General features: G+C 51.1%; 6 protein-coding genes across 6 annotated transcripts; 5 read left to right on the forward strand and 1 right to left on the reverse strand.

Moving 5' to 3' along the window:
* Nucleotides 1-960: 960 nt before the first annotated feature.
* Nucleotides 961-4,060, forward strand: TrAFT101_008672 (uncharacterized protein). Its single transcript, XM_024907931.2, has 10 exons — nt 961-1,663; nt 1,900-1,945; nt 2,061-2,141; nt 2,221-2,256; nt 2,345-2,410; nt 2,511-2,709; nt 2,823-3,059; nt 3,223-3,403; nt 3,539-3,579; nt 3,672-4,060. The coding sequence occupies exons 1-10, from the start codon at nt 1,156-1,158 to the stop codon at nt 3,870-3,872; spliced, it is 1,596 nt and encodes a 531-aa protein (XP_024761912.1). The 5' UTR covers nt 961-1,155; the 3' UTR covers nt 3,873-4,060.
* A 2,023-nt stretch (nt 4,061-6,083) lies between these two features.
* Nucleotides 6,084-8,713, forward strand: TrAFT101_008673 (uncharacterized protein). The gene is made up of 2 exons (XM_066128402.1): nt 6,084-7,001; nt 7,206-8,713. The coding sequence occupies exons 1-2, from the start codon at nt 6,653-6,655 to the stop codon at nt 8,042-8,044; spliced, it is 1,188 nt and encodes a 395-aa protein (XP_065984520.1). The 5' UTR covers nt 6,084-6,652; the 3' UTR covers nt 8,045-8,713.
* Nucleotides 8,714-11,699: 2,986 nt separating this feature from the next.
* On the forward strand, nt 11,700-16,790 carry TrAFT101_008674 (uncharacterized protein). The gene is made up of 2 exons (XM_024902453.2): nt 11,700-12,201; nt 12,315-16,790. Exons 1-2 carry the CDS (start codon nt 12,036-12,038, stop codon nt 16,457-16,459), a joined length of 4,311 nt encoding a protein of 1,436 aa, XP_024761911.2. The 5' UTR covers nt 11,700-12,035; the 3' UTR covers nt 16,460-16,790.
* A 460-nt stretch (nt 16,791-17,250) lies between these two features.
* TrAFT101_008675 (uncharacterized protein) lies at nt 17,251-20,266 on the forward strand. The gene has a single exon (XM_024907930.2). The coding sequence runs from the start codon at nt 17,356-17,358 to the stop codon at nt 20,005-20,007; it is 2,652 nt and encodes an 883-aa protein (XP_024761910.2). The 5' UTR covers nt 17,251-17,355; the 3' UTR covers nt 20,008-20,266.
* Nucleotides 20,267-20,564: 298 nt separating this feature from the next.
* Nucleotides 20,565-21,044, reverse strand: TrAFT101_008676 (uncharacterized protein; the record flags this gene model as incomplete). Its single annotated transcript, XM_024902452.2, has 2 exons — nt 20,565-20,698; nt 20,789-21,044. The coding sequence occupies 2 exons, from the start codon at nt 21,042-21,044 to the stop codon at nt 20,565-20,567; spliced, it is 390 nt and encodes a 129-aa protein (XP_024761909.1).
* Nucleotides 21,045-21,507: 463 nt separating this feature from the next.
* Nucleotides 21,508-22,967, forward strand: TrAFT101_008677 (uncharacterized protein). The gene is made up of 2 exons (XM_024902451.2): nt 21,508-21,654; nt 21,795-22,967. Exons 1-2 carry the CDS (start codon nt 21,593-21,595, stop codon nt 22,666-22,668), a joined length of 936 nt encoding a protein of 311 aa, XP_024761908.1. The 5' UTR covers nt 21,508-21,592; the 3' UTR covers nt 22,669-22,967.
* Nucleotides 22,968-22,972: the final 5 nt, after the last annotated feature.

Below are 22,972 nucleotides of genomic sequence, written 5' to 3' on the forward strand. Positions count from 1 at the left end.
TCAGTTCTTGGCAAGTTCACGAACCTCCAGCTCATTGGTGGGACGGGGTTCTTCCGTTTGACTCTGACCCTGGGCTTTTACAGCCCGCGCACACTAACAAGGCGATCACGGCAGGTCAAAGCAGTATTAGTGACTTCAAGCTGAGAGAGGCGCTGGAGCCTGCAATAACAGCCGTTGCGATGCGATGCGATGCGATGTAAAAGGCTATATCGCTGGAAAGCGGATCGAAATTGTCACCAGCTGGGCCAAATTGATACGTCCCATCTTGCAAGTTGGTACACACCGTTCAAAAAAAAAAACAAGCAAAAAAAGGTGCTGACTCCAAGGCTGAATCGGTTCATTGCAAAATGGCTACAGTATGACCAGACAAGGTACATTGACAAAGTGTGAAAAAGGGCCGACAACGAGCACTGCTTGCGCCAATCATCCACCACTGGTGCTCACCCTCCCAAGAGAGCTTCCAAAGGAAAGCTACTGCTGACTGGATGTAAGGATTTTGTAATGGAATATAGCAAACACGATCCAATGCGAAAACTGGCAGCTTCATGTTTGCGGGCTGATATCGTGTCGTGTCGTGTCGTGTCGTGTCGCTTCAATGGGCATCCATCCATCTCAGGCAGACACTTGCCATCGCTTATCCATCTGTTGCTCATCTCGTCTCACCCAGTATTGATGTGCAGAGCTCAATGCAAGCCAAGCAGCATGGCATCACAATAGCATGAGTATGACCACCACCTGCGAGCAGGTAGCAGTAGATGCTACATTCACGTTCGTATTTCCACCCACCAAGCGAAGTCCCACTCATCCCCCCCGTCCGGCTCCAAAAAAAGTCTGGGGAACATTTGTGATTCGCACCATGCCATTAGCCTTGCTCCTTTCGTTGTGCATCTGCCTCTTTCATCCTCGTCTGCGACCGGGGGGGTGTCATGCCTGGTGTCGAGGAAATGGAAAATACATATCAGGCCTGCCCAGGCACAGAGCAACTTCTTTTTTTTTTTTAATCTTCTTATACGTGGTGTAGTACCTAGTATAGCACAGCGCACGAGATAGTCCGCCGACACACCCTGCCAAGATATATCGGATCTATCTATAGAGCAGAGCCCACATACCCAAAACGGCTTCAATCGATTTCTAGCAGCCCGTCTATTCGCAACCATGGCCGTGACCGCAAAGTTCCTGCGCGCCATCGTGCGCAATGACGCCATGCGCGCCGACCCGGACGAGATCTACGGATGGCGCGTCTTCGCCCTCGTCTTCTCCGCCTGCTTCGGCGGCATGCTCTTCGGCTGGGACACGGGCTCCATCGGCGGTATCCTCAACATGCCTGACTTCCAGGAGAAATTCAACTACGCCGACAGCTCCAAAACCGCAAAGAACAACATGAGCCAGAACATCGTGTCCACGCTCCAGGCAGGGTGCTTCGCCGCCTGCTTCGTCACCAGCTGGCTCACCGACCGATATGGCCGCCGCACCACGCTGATCGGCGCCGGCATGCTGACCATCGTCGGCATCATCTTCCAGGCTGCCTCCGCGGCCAATGGAACGCTCGCCGTCATGTACGTTGGCAGATTCATTGCCGGCCTGGGCATCGGCGCTGCTTCTGCGCTGACGCCACTGTACGTCTCCGAGTGTGCTCCTCGTGCCATCCGCGGTGGCTTGACAGGTATGAAAGCCTCACCTCAGGCCCCTCCCCCCTTTTTGGCAGTCAACCCCGTCCCGCAGAAAGACGCAGCCCTATGGGCCTTGCGAGATGGGCCGAATGGGAAGAGCCCTATGAGCCCTACGAGCCCTACACGGCCTCCGAGCCGAATGGCCCCCGTGTGTAGATGTAGTGTTCATGCAGGTGACGGCACTAAGGCAGGCAACGAGCTTATGCTAACCTCAGACCTTGATATACAGCCTTTTACCAATTGTTCAACGTCTTCGGAATCATGGTAGCTTTCTGGTATGCGAGCAACAATATAGCCCCCTTTTGTCTTCCCTTGAACCGAACATGACGCCGAAAACTCATAAACGAAACCCAAAAGAGTTGCACCATCTAATACGAAATTTCATCTTAGGGTCAACTACGGGTGCTTGCTACATGTCAAGGCCCCTGCAATCTACGTTGTTCCACTGACTCTTCAAGCTCTCCCTGCCGTGTAAGAGAACCCGTACCACCTATTGGTTCTTCATGAATCGCCAACAGTCCACTTGCTAACTGCCGAAAAAAACGATCAGCTTCATGATGTTTGGTATGCTGGCTTCTCCCGAGAGGTACGTAATAGGCCCGTTTGTGGCAACTCTCCCACCAGGTTCGAGGCGCAATGCAGTCAAAGAGCTAATCCCTCCTTCAATAATGCAGTCCGCGATGGTGTGCCAGGCGAGACGACTGGGATCAAGCCACTAAGATCCTCATCCGCCTTCGAGGGTAAGATAGCAACAATCAATCCCAATATCCATTCTAGGCGGACTTTGTCCGTTGCAAGGAGTGCTTGTCTAACAGTAGAGGGGGTGTGGTGTGGGAATAGACTGCCTGCCGACTCAGAGTACGTCCAGAATGAGATCCAGGAAATGGCTGACCAGCTCGACCACGAGAGACGGTTGACGGGAGACGCCACCTTCAAGACGCTCCTCAGGGAGATGTGGACTATTCCAGGCAACCGAAACCGAGCCGTCATTTCCATCCTGCTCATGATCTTCCAGCAAATGACTGGTGTCAACGCTATCGTAAGCCTCACCCATTCGGGATCTTCCTGCAGGAAGCATGTTTTGATTTGTCGCCGCCTGAGTTGCGCTGCAGGGGAAACTATTGGCTGATTCTTAACCGACGTGACTTGTAGAACTATTATGCTCCCCAAATCTTCAGCAATCTCGGGATGACAGGCAATGACTCGCAGTTATTCGCCACCGGAGTGTACGGTGTTGTCAAAACAGCATCTTGCTTCATCTTCCTGGTCTTTGTGGCAGATTCGCTTGGCCGGCGCTGGAGTCTGCTTTGGACAGCTGCTTCCCAGGGTATCTTCCTCTTTATTGTGGGTATCTATGGAAGGGTGCAGCCCCCCATTGCCGGAGAACCTGTAAGTTGCCGTACCCTTCCCTTCACCCCCCAGTGTCTTTGCCTCCCGAACGGCGACAGTTTCTTATTCCAGCAATGAGATTGAGGAGGCAAAAAAAAAGGGAGAAAGCTTGATATCCGTTGACTGACGAGCTTGTGTGTCTTCCACACCCCCTCTACTTTAGGTCACTGCATTCGGTTATGTTGCTATAACATGCATCTATCTCTGGGCCGCCTCGTTTCAGTTCGGCTGGGGCCCTGTCTGCTGGATCCTTGTTAGCGAAATTCCAACCGCGCGACTCCGTGCCACAAACGTGGCTATTGCCGCAGGCACCCAGTGGCTGTTCAACTTTGTGTGCGCTCGATGTAAGTGGCTCCTCTTCTCCTACCTCCGATCAGAACGCATCGGCCGTAAGAAGATATATATCGGTGGCGTGTTTTTTGGAGGATAAGCGTAACGAATAGCGTCAAACGTAATTTTCTGACCAATGAATTACACAGCTGTCCTCACTATGCAAGCCACCATGGGCAAGGCTGGTTATGTAAGTGCCCCCGCCCCCTTCCATCAAAAAAATACTTGCACATCCCATCATCAGCACGCTGACTCGTTTCCGACCTTGTTACTTCCTATTAGGGCATGTTCTTCATGTTTGGTAGCTTTTGCTTCATCATGGGCCTTTTCGTGTGGTTCTTCGTGCCGGAGACCAAGGGTCTTAGTCTGGAAAGGATGGACGACCTGTTCGGCGTGACAGAGCTAGCAAAGCAGGTTGATGCTGAGCCGGAGCTCGGCCGGCCCGACAGCATTCGCGAAGAGCGAGTAGACATCAAGACTTGAGGAGGACAGGGATTTTTTTTTTGTCTATTTTTTTTTTTTTGTTCGTCTGCATCCTGCTTGCCTTGGTCTATTAATATGGCGCACCCGGAGGCTCTTTGTCGGCTGAACGGTTGAATCAGAGGGCCCGGCGGACCTGCGTAGCGCATCTATATGACTCCTTGTTGCTTCAATACATGCTTGTTTCCCGGTAGCTCGAGTGCCTACATGTATGTTTGTCGATTTGATTGCGCACTGCTTGTCTTATTTGGACCTAGGCGCTTAGGTAATCGCCAACGACATCCGGGGGAGCGCCAAACGTCTTGTGGGCAGTCGATCCCTGGCAGCCGTTGGTCCGCTCGTATGCAGACACGAAACGGATGCATGTATAAACCGACCCAATTAACCCGTAATTACTCGTGCAGCAGTGCGGTGCTGGGGGTAGCGTTTGCGATATTTTTGGCCGGCGCAGCAGCAGCAGCGCTGCCGCCCATTCCGCGCCTCAGGGCAGGATTGGGCTTTTCTGAGCAGATGCATCCTTGATAAGGAATCAAACGATCCTTGACTCGAGCTCCAAGCACGCCCATTTGCCTCCCAGCTGCGAGTCAGTCAGCTGAACACTTTTAGTGACGCCGCCTGTCGCTGCTCAGGAGCAGCAAGCCCTGCCTGGGGCGGCTCCAGCGCCCGCCGAGTCCGTGACAGCGCAACTGCTAGCGGCCCTAGGCCCTTCGCAGGCTTCGGCAAGTGATGAAGTCTCGACAAGGCTGGGTATAGCGCGGCGGGATAGCGTGGGCCCCGAATCGGGGGCCCATAGATCTCTGATCCAGCAGAGCCATGCCCTGTGCAACCAGTGCGCCGTTGGTCGAGCCGGCACCGTACCCGGCCGCACCGAAGCCCCCGAGTTTACATGAACTACAGCAGCGGCCGGGCCAGGCAGAGCCAGCTCTCAAACCACATGCCCGGCGGCAGCATCCCTGGCGCGACTATGGGTATACATCAGCTGGTAGTTTCTAGATACAGCCGGCTGCAGGGCCATTTCCGATGCAAGGCTGACGGGACGATTCAAAACATCAGCTGTCTGTGCCAAACGTCCCAGCAACTGGGGCTGCACCCACGACTAGTGGCCTAGACGCTGCAAGTGCTTGGCAGCACAAATCTCGGCACTTGCAATTCTGCTTCTCGATACTGATAATGAGCGGCCCTCTGACTCAGGGCCATTGGCAGCTGGTGCTCCAAAGTCGCGAGCCACATCCTCCCCGGCCCCACCAGCTCGCCGGGCTGTCCTGCCTGTTGTCATCGAAACAAGCTTACCAGGCCAGCCCTATGGGCGGCGATGGCCTTGTAAGTGTCGGGTCTATCGCCAAGTTCGGGCCGGTGGGGGTGGCAGGCGTGGAACATTGCCCAATACTAGAAGTTCTCGTGGTGATGCATTCAGGCCACTACTAGTTACCGCTTCGGACCCGGTCGTCCATGGTTAAGCGAGCTCCCGACGGATGGCTGATCCGCTGCGGGTGCTGTTGTTATGAAAATGTTACTATCGCCGCTCCCCTTCGCCTCGTACGCCAGGCGTGATGCTGCCTGTTGAACGATTCAGTCGCCAGAGCGAGCGTATTCGTTGATAATAATGCTTCTGCGCTCTCCTCCCCCTTTGGATTTGTTCTTGAGAGGTGCCTCACTCTCCTTTATTTCTTGTGTGTCTGTGTGTGTACGCTATCTTTCTTTCTCTACACTCTTTTCATACACTCTTTACTGGAAGTTTTTTTTTTTTTTTTATTTGTGTGTGTCTGTATTCTCAACTATTTTTGCCTTTCCTTTCACTCTCATTCAACATCCCAATTATTTTATTATTATTTTCTATTTTCTATCTTCTCTTCTTCTTTTTTTCGTCTTGTCCTTTTTCTGGCAGCTTCTTGCTCACTCTTCACCCCTGGCTGTCAAAGACTGGAGCTTTCGACACTGCGCATGATTGATTCGACGTTAGCGAGTTCACGCCTATAACCTCGGGTTTGAGTTTGTTATGTCTGGGACTGGGAGCGATAGCGGCAACGTGCCCGCCGGCACGCCGCGGCAGCAGCAGCAGCAACAGCGCTCGAGCCACCTACAGCCTCCGCTGCGTGCCCTGAGCCAGAGCAGCCAGAGTCGCCTACAGGACGTCACTCCGGGCCCATCGACGACGCGACCGCCAAACCCCTCCTTTCGTACGTACCTTTTGGTTTTTTTTTTTATTTTTTTTTTAAACCTTGCTTTTGATATATGTTTTCTGCTGGAGGGGGGAAAGAAAAAAGGAAAAAAACAGGCCTACCTTACATCACCCCTACATATACACTTTTTCTTGTCCTTAGTGGCGATCGCCCGGGCAGTATACGGCACAACGCCCTCTTTGCGTGGTGATGCCGGAACTGGCATTTCCTTGACCAAATCCAACGGGGGCCTTTTACCTGATTCGTTTATCGTGTTCCCCTTTTGTCTTTGCTTCTGCTCTGTCTTGACGGCTTTATTTTGCGTGTCACGCCGGCGGCCTTACCCGTTTTCTTCATTTCCCTTGCTTCCTTCATTCACCACCTTGGCTAGCCTTGAATCTGCCTGACTCTCCAGCCGAGCTTTGATCACTTTATTTCAAATAACCCTTCCTTCTTCTCCTTCCCTCTGCCTCCAGTGCAATTCCTCTTCTCCCTAATAATTTTTCCTTACATCATTTGCACCCAAATGTTCACGTGTGTGGCCTGTCAATCACTTTCAATTGCCCTCCTCGCCCCGTCTCTTTCGTAAAATGTTTTGGACAGGACGAGCAATAAGCATCAATAATGGCTGACCAAGAGAGCCCAACAGCGACCCATAACTCGCCTCGCACGTGGCTGTTGACTGCATCGCTGTCGCCCCTGACCGTTCGTCTGATCCGGCAGTTGCTGTCTCACGGCGACTGCGTCGCTGCCTGTTTTCCTCCCTTGGAGATTGAACATGAGGAGCGAAGTGCCGAGTTTCGTGAGCTCATCGACGAGTGCACTAGCGGGCGGAAAGACCGGGAGGGCTGGAAGGACAGGATTCGCGGAATTCGCTGCGATGGGAGGACAATGAGTGGATGCGGCGCCGCGGTTGCCGAGGCCGTCGAGGTGTTTGGGAGGATTGATATCCTGCTGTGCTGCAGGTCTGAAGGTACGCCGAGAAACAGAACAAAAAAAAAACACCAGGCACTACTTACCCCCCCCCCCATGCATTCGCGCGCGGCTGTGCAGTTGCGTGGTTGAATCCGAATCCCGAGGGGGAGTCTCGTCAAGAGAGGAGTGAAAAAAAAAAAAAAAAAAAAAAAAAAATTAATAGGTCATGTTGCTAACTACGAGATTTGTCCGCTATTCTTAGCTGTTGTTGGGACCGTCGAGGAGCTTTCTACGAATCTCGCCACCCAGAGCCTGGCGAGGGACCAGTTCGAGACCCTGTTCTTTTCCCAGGTCAATTTCATCAAGGCCGCGTTGCCACAGCTCAGAGCTCAGCATACCGGCCACATCATGGTCCTCACCAGCACCGGCGGCCACATCGGAACGCCGCACATGTCCATGTATACGGCGGCAACGTGGGCGCTCGAGGGATTCTGCGACTCCCTTGCTTACGAGATTGCCCCGTTCAACATCAAGGTCACCATCGTGCAGCCCAACAAGGAGATCCAGTCGCTCACGAACCGTATCGCCTTTGCTCCGCAGATTCCCGCTTATGCGAGCAGCTTCGCAGAGGCCCCCAGCGTCCGCGAAATGCTAACCACGGTCCTCAACTCGCATCCTGACACGGCGGTACCGGCTAATCCGGATATCGACATGTCTGCTACGTCACCCGACAGTCTCTCACTGGAGTCGGGCGAAGCTGTGGGTGAGATTTTTTACCGCTATCCCAAATTACCACCATCCTCCATCGACAAGCTAGTCAACGAGACCATTTATGCACTGACGGCCATTGGTGGACACGAGAACCCACCATCACGACATATCGTCGGAACGGAAGGTGCCCTTGCTGTCAAGGAGAAACTGAAGACCGTGACGGAGGAAATGGAGGATTTTGTCGAAGCGAGCCTTGCCGTCGACATCTTCGAGAGCGAATTGACCGAAGAGGCTAGGGACGATAGGAATCGGGGTGCGAGCCAAACACCCGCTACGGGACTATCGACCACGCCGTCTGTCCTCACAGGGCAGGAAGAGGAAAAACGATGAGAGAAATAGGAGATTTGCAATTTTATCAAAAGTACGGAGCAGCGACAAATTAGGCTAAGGAATTTTTTTTAAGGGGGTTTCTGATTTCACGGATCTCAACCTGACAAATGTTAACACCAAGCAACGTGAGAGGAAGCTTGGTATGCGGATTCTGGGAAATTTGCTTTCCGATTCCAGGCGCCGGTCTACCTGCTGTACTCGATCTGGTACTTCGATCGAGTACTGACCAGAAAAAAAAAAAAAAAGCCTTTGAACCTCTTTTTTTAACCAACCATAGACACTACCTATTAGCTGGAATCAACAATACACGGGCCATTGATTTCACAACAATGCATGTCGTCGAGATGCACCAAAGCATGCGAAATACACGTAAAGATGTCGATCCGGATCTGAACGAACATCTCCGTTTTGTGTGCCGCGTAAAACGCCGATTCCGAAGCTGCAGCCACTGAAAAAGAGCTTAGGATGAGATGCATTGTTATGAGTTGGTAGCTGCAGGTTCCCTGCTGGCGGGGAGCTATAGGTCCAGTAGTCATTGGTAATTGGCTGGGAGTGATGGCATGAAGCACGCTAGCTTTAGCATCTACATATGTACATACAGTATTTACCTTCATAGTATGTATTGCTAGTTTCAGAAAACAGCACGTAGAGCTGTTGAAATTGATACCCATTGAAAAACAGGACTCGCAGTGCGATGCCTTTCGGGTACGTACTTGGGAAGCCACCATAACCGAGCCCCGGAACTCGGTCCGAGGTCTCCACGGCTGTCTCTCTTCTCGCTTGACGGTTGCAGATCACTAACGTTGGAGGGGCTGAGGGGCTTGAGGGGCTGAAAATAAGCACCCAGCAGGGCTGTCAAGAGCGACCTGGAGCTTATTAATACTCCGCATACCTGGTGCCATCTGGAGCATGAAGCAGCAACAGTGTGGCGAAATGGTTGCCAGCGTATGGAATCACGAGGACTATTTTTCACGAAGGATTCAAAACTTATGCAGTTGATGATTATTCTCGTTTCTCTTTTCCTCTTTCCTGCTTTCTCTTTCTTGCATTCTTCTTTCTTATATGTAGGAATAGTAGGTGTAAAAGGGGGGGATGGAGAGAAATAGTAGGGACCAAAGTACCTGATGCGCATGTACTCCGTACAGTACCTAACATTGTAGAGCGGGCGCTTATTAATTTCGCCCCATTACCAGGGCCTAAATGGCGAGCTCCACTACCGTTCTAGGAATGTGCCCTTTTCTTGTGTTGCTTTGATCACCTCGTTCTGATATCACGCCCTCCTTGGTGTTGTTGCTTTAGTACCTATTTCTGGAGCCTCTATATACTAGCTGCGTAGACTTAATTTAGTCTTCTCACTTGATCATGCCATCTCATAAACTTGCTTGGATCAGATGATGCTATAATTCTTGCGTCTGAACAGACCGTGATATCTGCGAAATAACCCCGACATACATAGTAGGTACTATGATCGGTAGAGGAACTCGGATGGAATTGGATCTTGATTGTTTGAATGGGATCGAAGCCCCCTTGTGCTAGCAAGATCCCAGATGGGATGGAAAGGTTGTTAGCTTACACCGTGCGTGCCTTTTTTGTGTATGTCTTCTTTAGCTCCAGGCTGGTGGCTTGGAAGGAAAAAGGGGGGGGGTTAGGTGTTGCTTTGGTCATTTAGACCTTGGAGAAAAAATTCGCCACGTTTTCAACTTTAAACGTGGGCTGTTTTGCGTGAAATTCCCCATATTACATAGCTGCATAATACACCCCTCGCTAGATTCGGATAGCGATTTGGGTCTCATGACTCATGAGCTTTTACTTTTGCTGCCGCGGATACTAGAGAATTTTTTTTTTTTTAACTTTTGTATGACCTCGATTCTGAGTCCGATTATGAAGCGGGCTGTGTAGTTGGGTTGCATCCCACATCTCCCACCTCTCTACATCTAATTATTATTTACTTTAACCCCCGAAGAAGTTAGCTGGTGGCTAACATTCTGTTTACACATGTAGTACTAATATTGACATAAGAAAGCTTGAACTATTACTAGTACTTGTTATGGAGAAAGAGGGGTCTGATTCTAGATATACCCGCCAGTCCGATTTTCCAAGAAAACGTGGCAGTACACTCCAATACATGACTTGTTTAGCACCTATGGCTGCGATTGCCGGCTGAAAGACTGTCATGACTAGCTGGCAGGAAGTTTATATTTTTTTGTCTTTTTATTGATTTTTTATTTATCTTCTTTATCTTATCTTAATATATGCATGTACATTGCAGCATCATGTCTTTATCTCTGCCGCAATCTAGCCGCAATCTATCCGTAATACCCGAACCAATTCCGTTGGAGTTGTATAATACAAGAATACAAAATTTTCGGGTTTGTCTATTCATCGGGGTTCGGAAAGTTGTTCAGGGCCATCCATTCGAGTTCCTACTTTTCGTTTATTTCGATGGAGTATGTAGAAATCTTTTACATAATTTGAATCATGGCTCAGGTGATGCATGGTGTATTAGTTGCAGAATGCTAGCTGGCTGCTACGACCTGGACCTTTGTGAGGTCTATTTATAATAAGCAGTTTAGTAGTTCCATCACAATAATTGCCACACTCGTAACGATTGTATTTTGCCCTGTTTGACATAACAGTATGATGGATCATTGGGCTTTTCTACGCTAAAACTTTATATATAAAGGGACAATTGCCTTTAAGTGTATGAAATTGAAAGACTAGGTGCTTCTATCATAATTAGTGAACATTTAATCCTTAAATTTCATTTCAGTCACTCTTGCTTGCTTTCTGCGTATTATATAACCAAGGCTAACTTAATCCTCATATGCACCTTGGATATTATGCGAGTCTGACTACTATATTTACAAACTACTAGTCTAGAGGCCATGGTCAACTAGAATTTATGATGAATTGTTTTAATTTGACTTGGGTGCATGGCAAATCTATACGCATAATTGCTCATATCCAGGACACGCATTTGCGTGCCAAGGATTACTAAATTTGGACATGGCCATTACTATATCTATAAGTATATGGCGTTGATGATGAGCGTGCATTACGGCGATCTCTGCGAAATTTTTTTTTAGGCGTGGAAATTATAAAATAATAATGATAATAATAATAATTGCAACTTAGTATAAGGAGTGCAATCAAAAGCCAGGAAACCAGCAAAGAGAATTAGCTTCAGATTTCAAGGAGGGTTGGAGTTACAGTGGTTTCGACTAATATTGAGCATATACCCAAGTCAACACCTCTTCAGCCTACTTTGCTCTATGCAACTAGGATCAAATCAGGAGAGGAGTTTGGCAAGCTACTTGGAATTATTTTTCAAGAGAATTAGATTCACTCAAGAACAGGACCAATGCAGTAAATAGGAAACACTGCTGAGAGGCACTTAATCGAGTCATTTGTAGGCAGACGTATGTAGTACCTGCAGAGAGCTCTCCTCTGCACTCGTGTCTCTAGCCACTTTTGGTCTCGCTTAGTCATTATTGCAGGCTTCATGCATACAGACTTTATAGCATTTAACAGGCATTTCAAAACGCATATAAATTAATGTAACAATTTTACTTTCGGTTATGAGGCAGATAATAAGATTAATCTACCATATTTGTAAAGCTGCATGTGCTTTTCTTTTATTCATATGCAAGCAAAGTCTCCATATTTCAAGCAACGTCATTCTTTCCAGCACTTATCGCCCACGATAAAGCTCCACCAACTGGCCCCAGTGGAGGTCACGAGTGGGACGGTGCGACAAGCTGTTGGAATCGGTGGACACACAAAGACCAACATACCTCATTAGGGAGAGAGGGTCTAGCAACTTCATATCAACCTCCGCCAAGTCCCTACCGCAGTCAACGCCCAGAGCTCTGCCGGAATATGCGCATCGCCTTTTAACAGCGAACCCAACTCTCCCTGCATTGCGACCAACCCGCGGCATCTCTGACAAAGGCGGCCCCGAGGACGATGCTGAGCGACTCCAGATGCTAGAATGAGCTTGGACCCTTTGCTTCCCATTGCTCCCGCGAGGGTGAAGGCGCTGCTGCTCCCTCTTGGAAAGATCAAGGCCGCCAGATTTGCGACCTTTGCCGAGAGGCTGCAGGCTGAACATGTCGTCCAACTCAGAGACATCAGCGCCGATGGGCGACCCAATAGGAGTAAGTAGGAAGCTGGCCGGGGATGGAGGGGAAGCTATATATGCCACATAGACTCTGTGCATTACGCGCGCCGTGTTCGGGGGACTAGACAAACTGATGTAAAGGTTCTCCAGATATGTTCTCGCCATTGGCGTATCCCGACGGCGCAATGCTCTACGACCTCATTGCCCACGTCCCCCCACCCTCTCATCTCGCTCTCTCCCCCTTCGACCTGTTTCGAGAGCCAATGGCCGTTATCGCGATAGCCGACGGCCAGGAACTCGGGGATGCGACGTATAGCAAAAGAAACTCCATGAACGGAAAGGGCCCCCGGCCCATCGAGAAGAACATCAGAGCCCTATACCAGGAGCTCGAAGACCTGCGAGACAACTATCCCAAAGCCCTCATACACCGAGTACTCATCTTCGACTATGTCTCGCCAATGACGGAAGTGCCCATCCCCGAGGGCATGGCGGCGATCCCCCCACCCGAGGATTCGAAGAGAACTACAATGAAGACGGTCATGTGCGACATATCGTCCTTGCTGCTGGCTGAGATGACAACCCTGGGGAAATCCTACGAGGCCATGACGGCGATTGAGTCTCCAGGAGGGTATTCTCTGGCTAGACAGCTTAGCACTACATCATGGGGCCCGGATGCTACTTCGCCGACAAGTTTTACTACCAACTTCACTAGGAGGAACTCTCAGTTTGCTTTTCCGCCGAACCTTCAGCGATCCAGCTCTGCTTCAGGCTTGATGGGCGACCGATCAGGCGCGCGACTGTCTCTGCCTCCGGTTCCTACAAACCGAGCACCGGGCTCAAGCGTCTCAACACCAGGCCGCCCGTCTACACCCCTGAAGAGCAATCTATCTAGTCCACCCCTGAGCGCGGATGAGCTTCCAAGCCCTTCTTCAAGCCAACGGCCTGAGTCTCCTGATACACAGAGCAGGTCTGATTTCACCGAAGAGACGAGCCACGACCGTGTTTCTGTGCAGGGATTTGGTCCTGGGTCAGCAAACGACCGTTGGAGGCTTAAAGGAAAAGGCAGATCCTCCATTGTTATAGGCTCAATGTACCTACAGGCTGGTCGCTGGAGCGATTCCTTGAAGGAGCTGAGCGAAGGAGCAACTGCTGCCAAGTCTTTGAATGATCACGTCTGGCACGGAAAGGCATTGGAGCTGATCTTAATGAATTTGCTACTGCTGGGCTGGTCAGGCTTAACCTTCCAAATTCCGACAGTGTGTCTTCCTCCTCATGATAAACACTCGTCTGTTAAGCCAGAGCCGGAAGAGAAGGACGGCGATCCACCCAGACATGTCCGATATCTTCAGAACCTTCTTCCCGAGCTTCTCGAACGAATCGTGGGACTTTATTCTAAGACATCGACGGAAAACATCCCCCCTCTACCGTTGGCGGAGACTACGATTAGATTCAGTAAAATAATGTTGGCCCTTCATGTTTGTGAGGGCAAGCTTAATCAAACAGCGTTTGATATGATAGTCCTGGGGAAAGGGACGGGAAAAGAGCTCACAACATCACCGCGGTTGCTGATAATACCAACAAGACAGCAGATTTTAACTCTCTTATTCCAGGCGTTTCCTTCTACAGCCACAGAACTGCTTACCACCATTGATCGAATATCGATTTTGAGCGGCATAGCAGCTGTGCTTGGACCTCTGGGGTACCATCGGAAGAAAGCCATGGTCACTCGCGAATTGGTTTCAGTTCTCATTGGAGGGCTTGTTGAAGCACGGACGCGAGGGGCTGCGGACGCTGGAGTTCATCCCGCTGCGGGCCTCGTGGCCGTGACAGCTTCTAATCCGCAGGGCACTACCGGAGCAATGGCCCTTGACTTGGCTGAAGGAGATATCGAGCAGGGCATAGAGGCTTTCCTTGAGCTCCTTTGCAAGTCTTACGGCGTTATTGGATTTGATAGGGCGAAGCCCCGGAGGCAGTCGCTTCGGGAAGGGTTTGACGACTCTGATGACGCTGTGATTGCTAGAATTCGCGGCCAGATGAAGATGCGGTTCTTCGGCTTTCCCGATATCAAACTTAACATCCTACGAGCCTGCATCAACTTCTCGGAAGCTCTACCGGACTTTAACGGGGTTCTCAAGTTTTCTAGCGACCTGATGCGCACTGCTGGATCGGGTGTCGCTCCGGGTCCTCGTCGTGAAGATGCTTCCCCAAAGATCTACAGAGATGAGCAGGTCCGTTTGATAAGCAACATTTCACGGACTTCGAATCTTGTGAAGAGATTGGGCATGTCCCATTTGACGGCTGAATTCTGGGATGAGTTCCTCATTCGAGACATCAAGCTGGAGCCGCTCCCAAGTACCCGGATTCCTATTCCTCACGCTCGCAGCATTTTGCCGGGCGCGACGACTACTCGTGCGTCTCAGGATGCTAATCCGTTCATCTACAATCCATTCCTACAAGAGCCGGACGACGCAGCTGCCGCAAATTTGGTTGCTGGTGAGCCTGCGAAATTTAAAGTCACGATCCAAAACGTATATGACGTTGAGTTGGATATTGAGAGTATAAAGCTAGAGACAGAAGGTGTCGATTTCGAAGCCATGACGGAGAGTGTCATCATCGGTCCTTATCGAACACAGGCTGTCCGGCTACAAGGCCTGGCAAAAGAAGCAGGATCCATCAAGGTAACGGGAGCAATTATCAAAGTAAGAGGCTGCAGAGAGAGAAGATTTGCCGTCTTTCCTAAGCACTGGAAGCCTTATCAAGAAGATAAAATCAAGGTCAAGGGCATCGCATCGGTTTCTGTTCCTCTCATGTCAGGCAAATACCATGACATGCCTCTAGAGCCTGCTACCCTGGATCTCAACGTCATCGAGCCTCAGCCCCTGGTGACGGTGAAGTCGACGACTCTTCCACAATCTTCAGTTATGATTCTGGAGGGTGAGAGGCAGATATTCTCCGTCACGTTACAAAACCAATCCACGACGCCGGTTGACTTTATGCTCTTTTCCTTTAAAGACTCAACACAGGAACCTCTGCAAACAGCTCTCGCAAACCGGGAGGCTACGCCAGCAGAGATTTATGAATATGAATTGATACTTATTAAGAAGCAAGCTTTACGGCTTCCAAAGGCTAGTCAGGACCGCAATATTGCTCCAGGAGGCGAGGCAACATTTGAATTTGAGATTCTTGGCAAGCCGGGGCTGACGCATGCAACAATCCAAATCGATTACACTTACCTCGGAGCCCCTCGAGACGAGATAACTGAGCAGTTTTACACACGACAGCTATCTCTGCCCTTGACAGTCACAGTCAATGCAAGTGTTGAGATGGCAAGGATCGATGTGATTCCCATGCACGGCATAATCCCGCAGCCTCTCTGGGAGCGCTTAGGAGGCGTCAAGCCGGTAAAGCCCGACGAATACTGCCTGCTATCCGTTGACTTACGAAATGCTTGGCCAAGTCAAATGGCAGTTCACATTGAAAACGAAGATGGCATGGCTGTTGAAGAGGGCATCCTCCCCGGCAAGACGAGTCGAATTATAATACCCGTTAGGCGGGTATACCTTGAAGATCCCCACGCTTCAATTCCCAGCCTTAATCCCTCAAAGAGTAGGCAATTTGTGGTGAGCATGAGCAAAATCTCACCGGAGATGGAGCGGGCCAACCGCGAGGCTTTCTGGTACAGGGAAAAGATTCTCGACAGTCTAAAGGCAACTTGGAGGACAACAGCAGTGCCAAGGCGGAATGGCGTCGCCGAGCTCCGGAACATTCGCCTTACTACCCGCATGATTGACATTATCAAGGTCGGCGAGATCGGTGTAGATGTATCTGTGGAGCGTCCGAATGATAGCGGGACAAGCGTTAACGTCGCGTACGTGGATGAATTTCTACAGGTGCGAGTGCGAGTCACCAATAGAACAAGCCGGCCAATTAGCTCCCTGGTCAGACTCCTACCGGCGCTGTGTCACCGCTCCGTCAATATCGCACTTGATTACACACGAAAATTCGTGTGGAACGGTACACTGCAGCAGCTTCTACCAGAACTCCCAGCTGGTGGCAGCACGGACTTTGTGATTGGCGTGACTGCGCTCTGCAGAGGGGAGTTTGAGCTTACGGCGTCGGTCGAAGAGGTTCAGACCTGGGATGATGTCAACGAGAAGGAAGCGGATGGTGAGCAAGCCCAAGGGCGGCCGCGGTCGGATACCCAAACGATTGTGAATACGGTTCTTGGTATGAAGGAGCGGAGAATGTGGCATTCACGACAGCCGTGCATATTGACGGTGAAGGATTCGGATTGAGTTACGAAGTACAGCTAGAGCCTGTTTAATGCCGAGATGTCTTTTTACGTCCTCGCCGATGATAGCGATAGCGATGAATGGTGCTGCGGCACATATGCGTGTACATCTCTGATACATTGTTTAGTATTTTTATAAGTGTTACGAATTGTATCAGTTAATATCTGAGCGTGCTGGGAATAAAGAGTCATAACTCGATCTAAAGTCAGTCTGCGTGGCCATCAATAGGATTGCTGCTACCTATACTAGAAACAAAGTAAACAGACAACGTGTATTGTACGTGGAGCGTTGAAATACAGTCACTTTGATAAGACATTGAATTAATTGAAATTAGATGGATAGGAAAACGTCCAATAAACCTAGTTGAATCCAACTCGATAAAGTGATCGGCCCGTAAAGTTGAGAAGCAAAGGCCCTTTGGTGAGTTGTTTATCTCTACTTGACGCTACACTGGCCCTCTAAGATAGCAAAAAAAAAAAATAAAACGCCACCTTGAGCTCAGGCCATTTGGATGAGCAGTCAACTTGGCATGTTTAGGCATAGCATACGCCTGAGTTACCCGAGTTGATAGGCCTAGAATAGTTCCTTTTCAATTCTTTTCCTCTTTTGCCCCTGTCGTTAGCCCCTCCATTAATTTTTGACACCTGCAATAGCGAGCAAGGTTGCACATGCTAGATAGGTCCCGGGTGACTCCGTCGGCGCGATATCCGAGAAGAAAAAAAAAATTTAACGATCCGGCTTTCCGCGGCATTTCCGTATTTTGACTTTTCTTGTTTTCTTTATCTTTTTCATAACTATACTTTTATTTCATCCATTCTGTATTTGCCAATTCTCCATTTCATGAGGTGGTGACATACACATAGTTGGAGACCGGCATACCTCCTCACCTCATAACAGTCATGCCTCTCCTTGAGTCGCAATCGGGGCCCAGCCCGCCAGCTGTGGCGAACTCGCGATCCCGCCGGATCCTCTTCCTGGACGCCTACGACTCCTTCACCAACAACATCGTCTCGCTGCTCAAGGAGGCGCTGGGCGACGATGTGCTGGTGCACGTGCTGCACATGGACTTGAAGACGCTGCACGCGGATCCCAGCCCGGACTGGACGCCGGAGGACTTCGTGGCTCGGCTGCCGTGCTTCGATGCCGTGGTGTGCGGGCCCGGGCCGGGATCGCCGCTGTGCGAGGCGGACGTCGGCGCCTTTCGGCTGCTGTGGGAGCTGCCCCGGGACAAGGCCGTGCCTGTGCTGGGCATCTGTCTGGGGTTCCAGAGCCTGGTTGCGCAGTTTGGCGGGGGGATCAGGAAGCTGAGGCGGGGACTGCATGGGATGGTGAGGCGCATCGAGCATCGCGATGGCGACATCTTTGCGAATGTGCCCGAGTTTAGGGCGACGCTGTATCACAGTCTGTGTGCGGACCTGGGACAGGATGTGATCTCGCCGGAGAGGTGGGAGACGGACATGTGGCTGTCGCCAAAGGGGGCGCCCGATCTTGTTCCGCTGGCGTGGACGGTGGAAGAGTACGAGGACGGGGCTGCCGAGCCGGAAAGGATCCTGATGGGAGTGAGGCATGCGAAGCTGCCTTTCTGGGGAGTCCAGTACCATCCCGAGTCGATCTGCACGGATCCTGCGGCGCATGGAGTGCTGAAGAACTGGTTCGGCCAGGCGCTCAAATGGAATGAATCAACGGGGAGAGAGATGCTGCCGGTGGATTCGGAGCATATTGCTGACAGCTTCGCTCCGTCTATGATTGTCGAGCGGAGCATTGCTGCTCAAAGTCGGATCGCAACTCAGAAATGGTGGAGGGATATGCAGTCTGGCTTGGCTGCGTCGAGATCAGCCCCCGTGTACTCCTGTCGTCGGATCACCCTCCCAGACGGCGTGGATGCCGCTGACGTTGCGGAATTCCTAGGCGTGGGGGGTGCTGATTCCATCATGCTTGATTCGTCGAGCACCATCAGCGGTGACCCCTTGGCTCGCAGCTCGATTATTGCGCTGGAGGTGGATCAGGCTTTGCGGTTCGAATATCATGTTGGGGATAGCTGGGTGACTCTACGCCAGCCCGGAACCAGGGATCAGGAAGAGGTGTGCCAGAGGATAGAAATCGACAGCAGCGACGAGCACGGTGCCTACGATGTCTGGAATGTCATCTCCGAGTTTTGGCAGCAGCGCAAAGTAGCCGAGGAGGGTGGCCAAGAGCCGGCTTTCAAGGGCGGCTTCATGGGATTCGTCACATACGAAATGGGCCTGAGTTCTCTAAGCCCGGAATCGATCTCCAAGAACAGAGGCCATCACAGACCAGACCTTTGCTTTGCCTGGATCTCCAAGAGTCTCGTTCTCGACCATCAAGCCGGGGTGGCTTACGTTCAGGCTCTGACGCCAACACCCGCCGATTCATGGATCGACGATGTGGTGGCCAAGTTGCAGACTTCTCGGGCGTGGCAGCAGCCGGGATACGGATCGGAGGAGTATAAATCTATTGCTGCAAAGAGGCAGCCCAACGAGGCATTGCTGAAGAGCATCCAAGAGCCAACGGGCAGGTTGCGCTTTAAGACCCCAAAGCCGGCCAAGTACGACGACGACGTCCGCCAGTGTCAGAGTGCCATTGCCGAGGGACAATCGTATGAACTTTGTCTTACGGCGCAAACGACCATGACTCGCCCCCGTGGAAACGACGTGCCACGCCACTTGCAACAGCCAGCGGTAACAAATGGCAGTTCCAACGGCGTATCTGCATCCTCATCATCATGGCCAGCCGATGAAGCATCCAGGCACGGCACCCCATGGCAGATTTACCGCACCCTTCGAGCCCGCCAGCCAGCCCCCTTTGGCTCCTTCATCCGCCTCGCCGGAGCCACCATCCTCAGCAGCTCTCCAGAGCGATTCCTTGCCCACGACGCCAAGGGTCTTTGCTCCATGCGACCCATGAAAGGCACAGTCCGCAAATCCGAGGTCGTATCTACGCTGGCACAGGCCGAGAAGCTCCTCCACATCCCCAAAGAAGAGGCAGAAAACCTCATGATTGTGGATTTGGTCCGACACGACCTCTACGGCGTATGTGGTGCCCGTCGCGTCACAGTACCGGATCTTCTCAAGGTGGAAGAGTACTCTAGCGTCTTCCAAATGATCACCGTCGTCAACGGCCAGCTACCTTCTTATCACAACAACAAGAACACGAACACCAATTCAGTTCCCAACGGCCTCGACGTCCTCGCCGCCGCCCTCCCCCCTGGCAGCATGACCGGCGCGCCCAAGAAGCGCAGCTGCGAGATCCTCCACACCATCGAGCCCACCGAGCGGAGCATCTACTCGGGCGTGGTTGGATTCCTCGATGCTCGCGGCCAGGGCGACTGGAGCGTCACCATCAGGACAATGTTCCGCTGGGATGACGAACGGGCACCGCCCCTGGAAGGGGAAGGGGAAACGCAGCCGAGAGAAGTCTGGCGGATTGGAGCAGGGGGTGCGGTTACGATTTTGAGCACGCCCGAGGGAGAGACGGAGGAGATGTTTACGAAGCTTTGTGGGCCGTTGGGCGTTTTTAAAGATGCAGCATAAAGAACCAACTCCTATTTGATTTCTTTCTCTGTTTTATTTCTTTATTTTTTTCTTGTTTGGGTTTGGTTTATGGGGAGAAACATGGAATTTTGGGACTAAAGAACGGAAGATGAAATATACTTCAACGTATGCATAGCTGGTGTTCATGGGCATGGTTCAACATTATATAGATAGATGCGATGACGCACGAGCGAATCTTCACTTCGAACAGATGAACAGAAATATCTCTTCAATAGACAGAAAAAAAAATTACCTGACGATTTTTAGTTTCAAGTGCATCCAATAATCCAAGACACGAGTAATAATAAAAAAAAGTCGCAAGGAATAATCTCGAAGATCGCTTATGCTTCGTATCGAAACCCCCTTCAAAGAAAAATTATGGTACACAGGATAAAAAAAAAAAGTCTCATAAGGTCGAAAGCACCATCTTAATCTGGGTAGGCTGTATCATTCTTTCGTGTTTTTTTTTCTTCTTCGTGCACGCATTATAACAGGCTGGTTTGTTCTCGCTACCCCGGGCCCTTCGGCTGTCAATGATTCCCCTCATCTCTTTTCTTTTAAAACTCCTGTTCTTCTTGGAAGAACATGCCGAAGCTGATGATGGTTCCGTAAATCAACAAGCCGCCGGTGATGGACATGATCATGGCTTCGACTCGGATGAGATCGGAATGCGCGAGGACGGCGGGAAGGGCTGCAGAGCAAAGTATAAAACGTTAGTTCAAGATTGTCATTCGCCAGGGCTCTTGTAATCAGTAGTCAATGGGAATTATCAACAACGTACCGATACCCATAACAACGAAAAAGCCAGTGAAAAATCTCCCTACGTCAAGAACGGCAGCGCCGCCGCTCTCGACAAAGTCATCCGGATTCGCGCATCGGCCGCAGATCCAGTTCGGCAGCGGCGCGAGGACGTACGTGGCGACGACGAGCAGCGGGTAGTAGACCTTGTAGAGAGCGCAGGACAGGATGACGAGGAGGAATCCTACGGCGAGGACGAAGGACAGGGCGATAATGGTCTTGAGGCCGGCGGTAGGCATGATGACGTTGTGTGTGTAGGACGCTGTCGGGTCTGTTTTATGGGGACCGAGTCGTCGTAATGCGACGGGAGATTGGTTCGGGGTTCGGCGTACGGCAGCCCCACGAAGGGGATGTTGAAAGGCTTAAAAGCCGTAAAGAATTGGCGAAGAAGAGGAACGAAGAGAGGAGCTCGCGGAGGACCGAAGCGCGGGCTGTCGTCGAGAGGATCGTGAGTCGTTGCGATGATTGGTGTTGAGACGATAAATGATGGAGAACGATGGCGGCTGATGCAGTGAGTGACGCAGGTCAGCCGCTGGATCTCGCCGGAGCGCGTATTGTTCCGGAACCGGGATGCAGGGGTACCAACTAGGAAGGCGGTCAGAAGCTGTACTGGGCGCTTTGAAAAAATATTATGGGAACCTGGAGACGATGCGCCCCGCTAGGGAACTTTTTTTTTCTGGCACGTCTTTCCCATATCAAACACTGGGTTTCTCTTCTTCCTCCATCCCTTCACTTCTTTTCATTACTTGAGTGCGAAGTTCTCTTGTGGTGGACTCAGGTCGACAAGATGGCTTCCGACGAGATTGTGTGGCAAATCATAAATCAGCAGTTTTGCGCCTTCAAATTAAAGTGAGTTTTGGTCAACCGCTGGGTTTCTTGATAACCACGCTTTTACACCATTGGCTTTTTTCTCTCTTAATTTTTCGAATCAAAATCATTTCCTTTGGTTATAATATGCAATTGGGATCAATGCTAACCTAGCCCCCCAGAACGGAGAAGCAGCAAAACTTCTGCCGCAATGAACACAACGTCACTGGACTGTGCAATCGCCAGTCTTGTCCTCTCGCCAACTCGCGATATGCCACCATTCGGCAACATCCGACCAAGGATACGCTATACCTCTACATGAAGACTGTCGAGCGAGCGCATCTGCCCTCCAAAATGTGGGAGCGCATCAAGTTGTCCAACAACTACACAAAGGCTCTGGAGCAGATTGACGAGAGGCTCATCTACTGGCCCAAATTCTTAATTCACAAATGCAAGCAGCGACTCACTCGCCTGACGCAGGTGCAGATTCGCATGCGAAGAATCGCCGCCGAAGATGAGCGACTGGGAGAGAAGCTGGTTCCTAAACTGGCCCCCAAGGTCAGGCACCGTGAGGCGACAAGAGAACGCAAGGCCGAGGCCGCGGCCAAGCTGGAGAGGACAATCGAGAGAGAGCTACTTGAGCGTCTGAGACAGGGCGCCTACGGAGACCAACCCTTGAACGTCAGCGAGGATATTTGGAAGAAGGTGCTGAATGCCATGGAGAAGGGCGGCGAGGGTGAGCGAGACGAGGATATGGACAAGGGCATCGAATCTGACGAGGAGTTTGATGGAATTGCCGAAAGCGAGGACGAGGATGCCGATGCTGCCGTTGAGTACGTCTCTGACGCTGAGGAGAGCGAGGATGAGCTCGAAGACCTTGAAGACTGGCTGGAGAGCGAGGACGAAGAGGAGGAGGAGGAGGAGGACAGCGATGAGTCCGAAGCGGAAAAGGCTGGCAGCAAGCGCAAGCGTGGCAAGGTCACCAAGATGAAGAACAAGCGACCGAAGCAGCAGGAGAAGGAGAAGCTGGCCCTGACCAACGACCTGGCCTGGTAAAGCAGTTCTCGATGTGGGTGGAATTTGTTATTAATACTTGGGCATCATCGCAGATGCAGAGCGAATCGCGCGGCGGCCAAACCAAGAGCACGGCAGCGTTACTGAGTCGTCTTAAAAAAAAATTGGGTTTTCAAGTTTGTATCAGCTTATTAGTCCTACTAGAACGGGCTTCATGGCATACGGCGTCGGGATGCGGAGAATAAAACGAGGCTTATGGTCTTTTCTGTTGTACGGATGAGGCATCATGTTAATGTTAAATAGTTATGCAGATACTAGATGGATATAAAATGCACTTGGCTTACAA

This window comes from Trichoderma asperellum, chromosome 5 (genome assembly GCF_020647865.1).
Source record: "Trichoderma asperellum chromosome 5, complete sequence".
Classification (NCBI taxonomy): domain Eukaryota; kingdom Fungi; phylum Ascomycota; class Sordariomycetes; order Hypocreales; family Hypocreaceae; genus Trichoderma; species Trichoderma asperellum.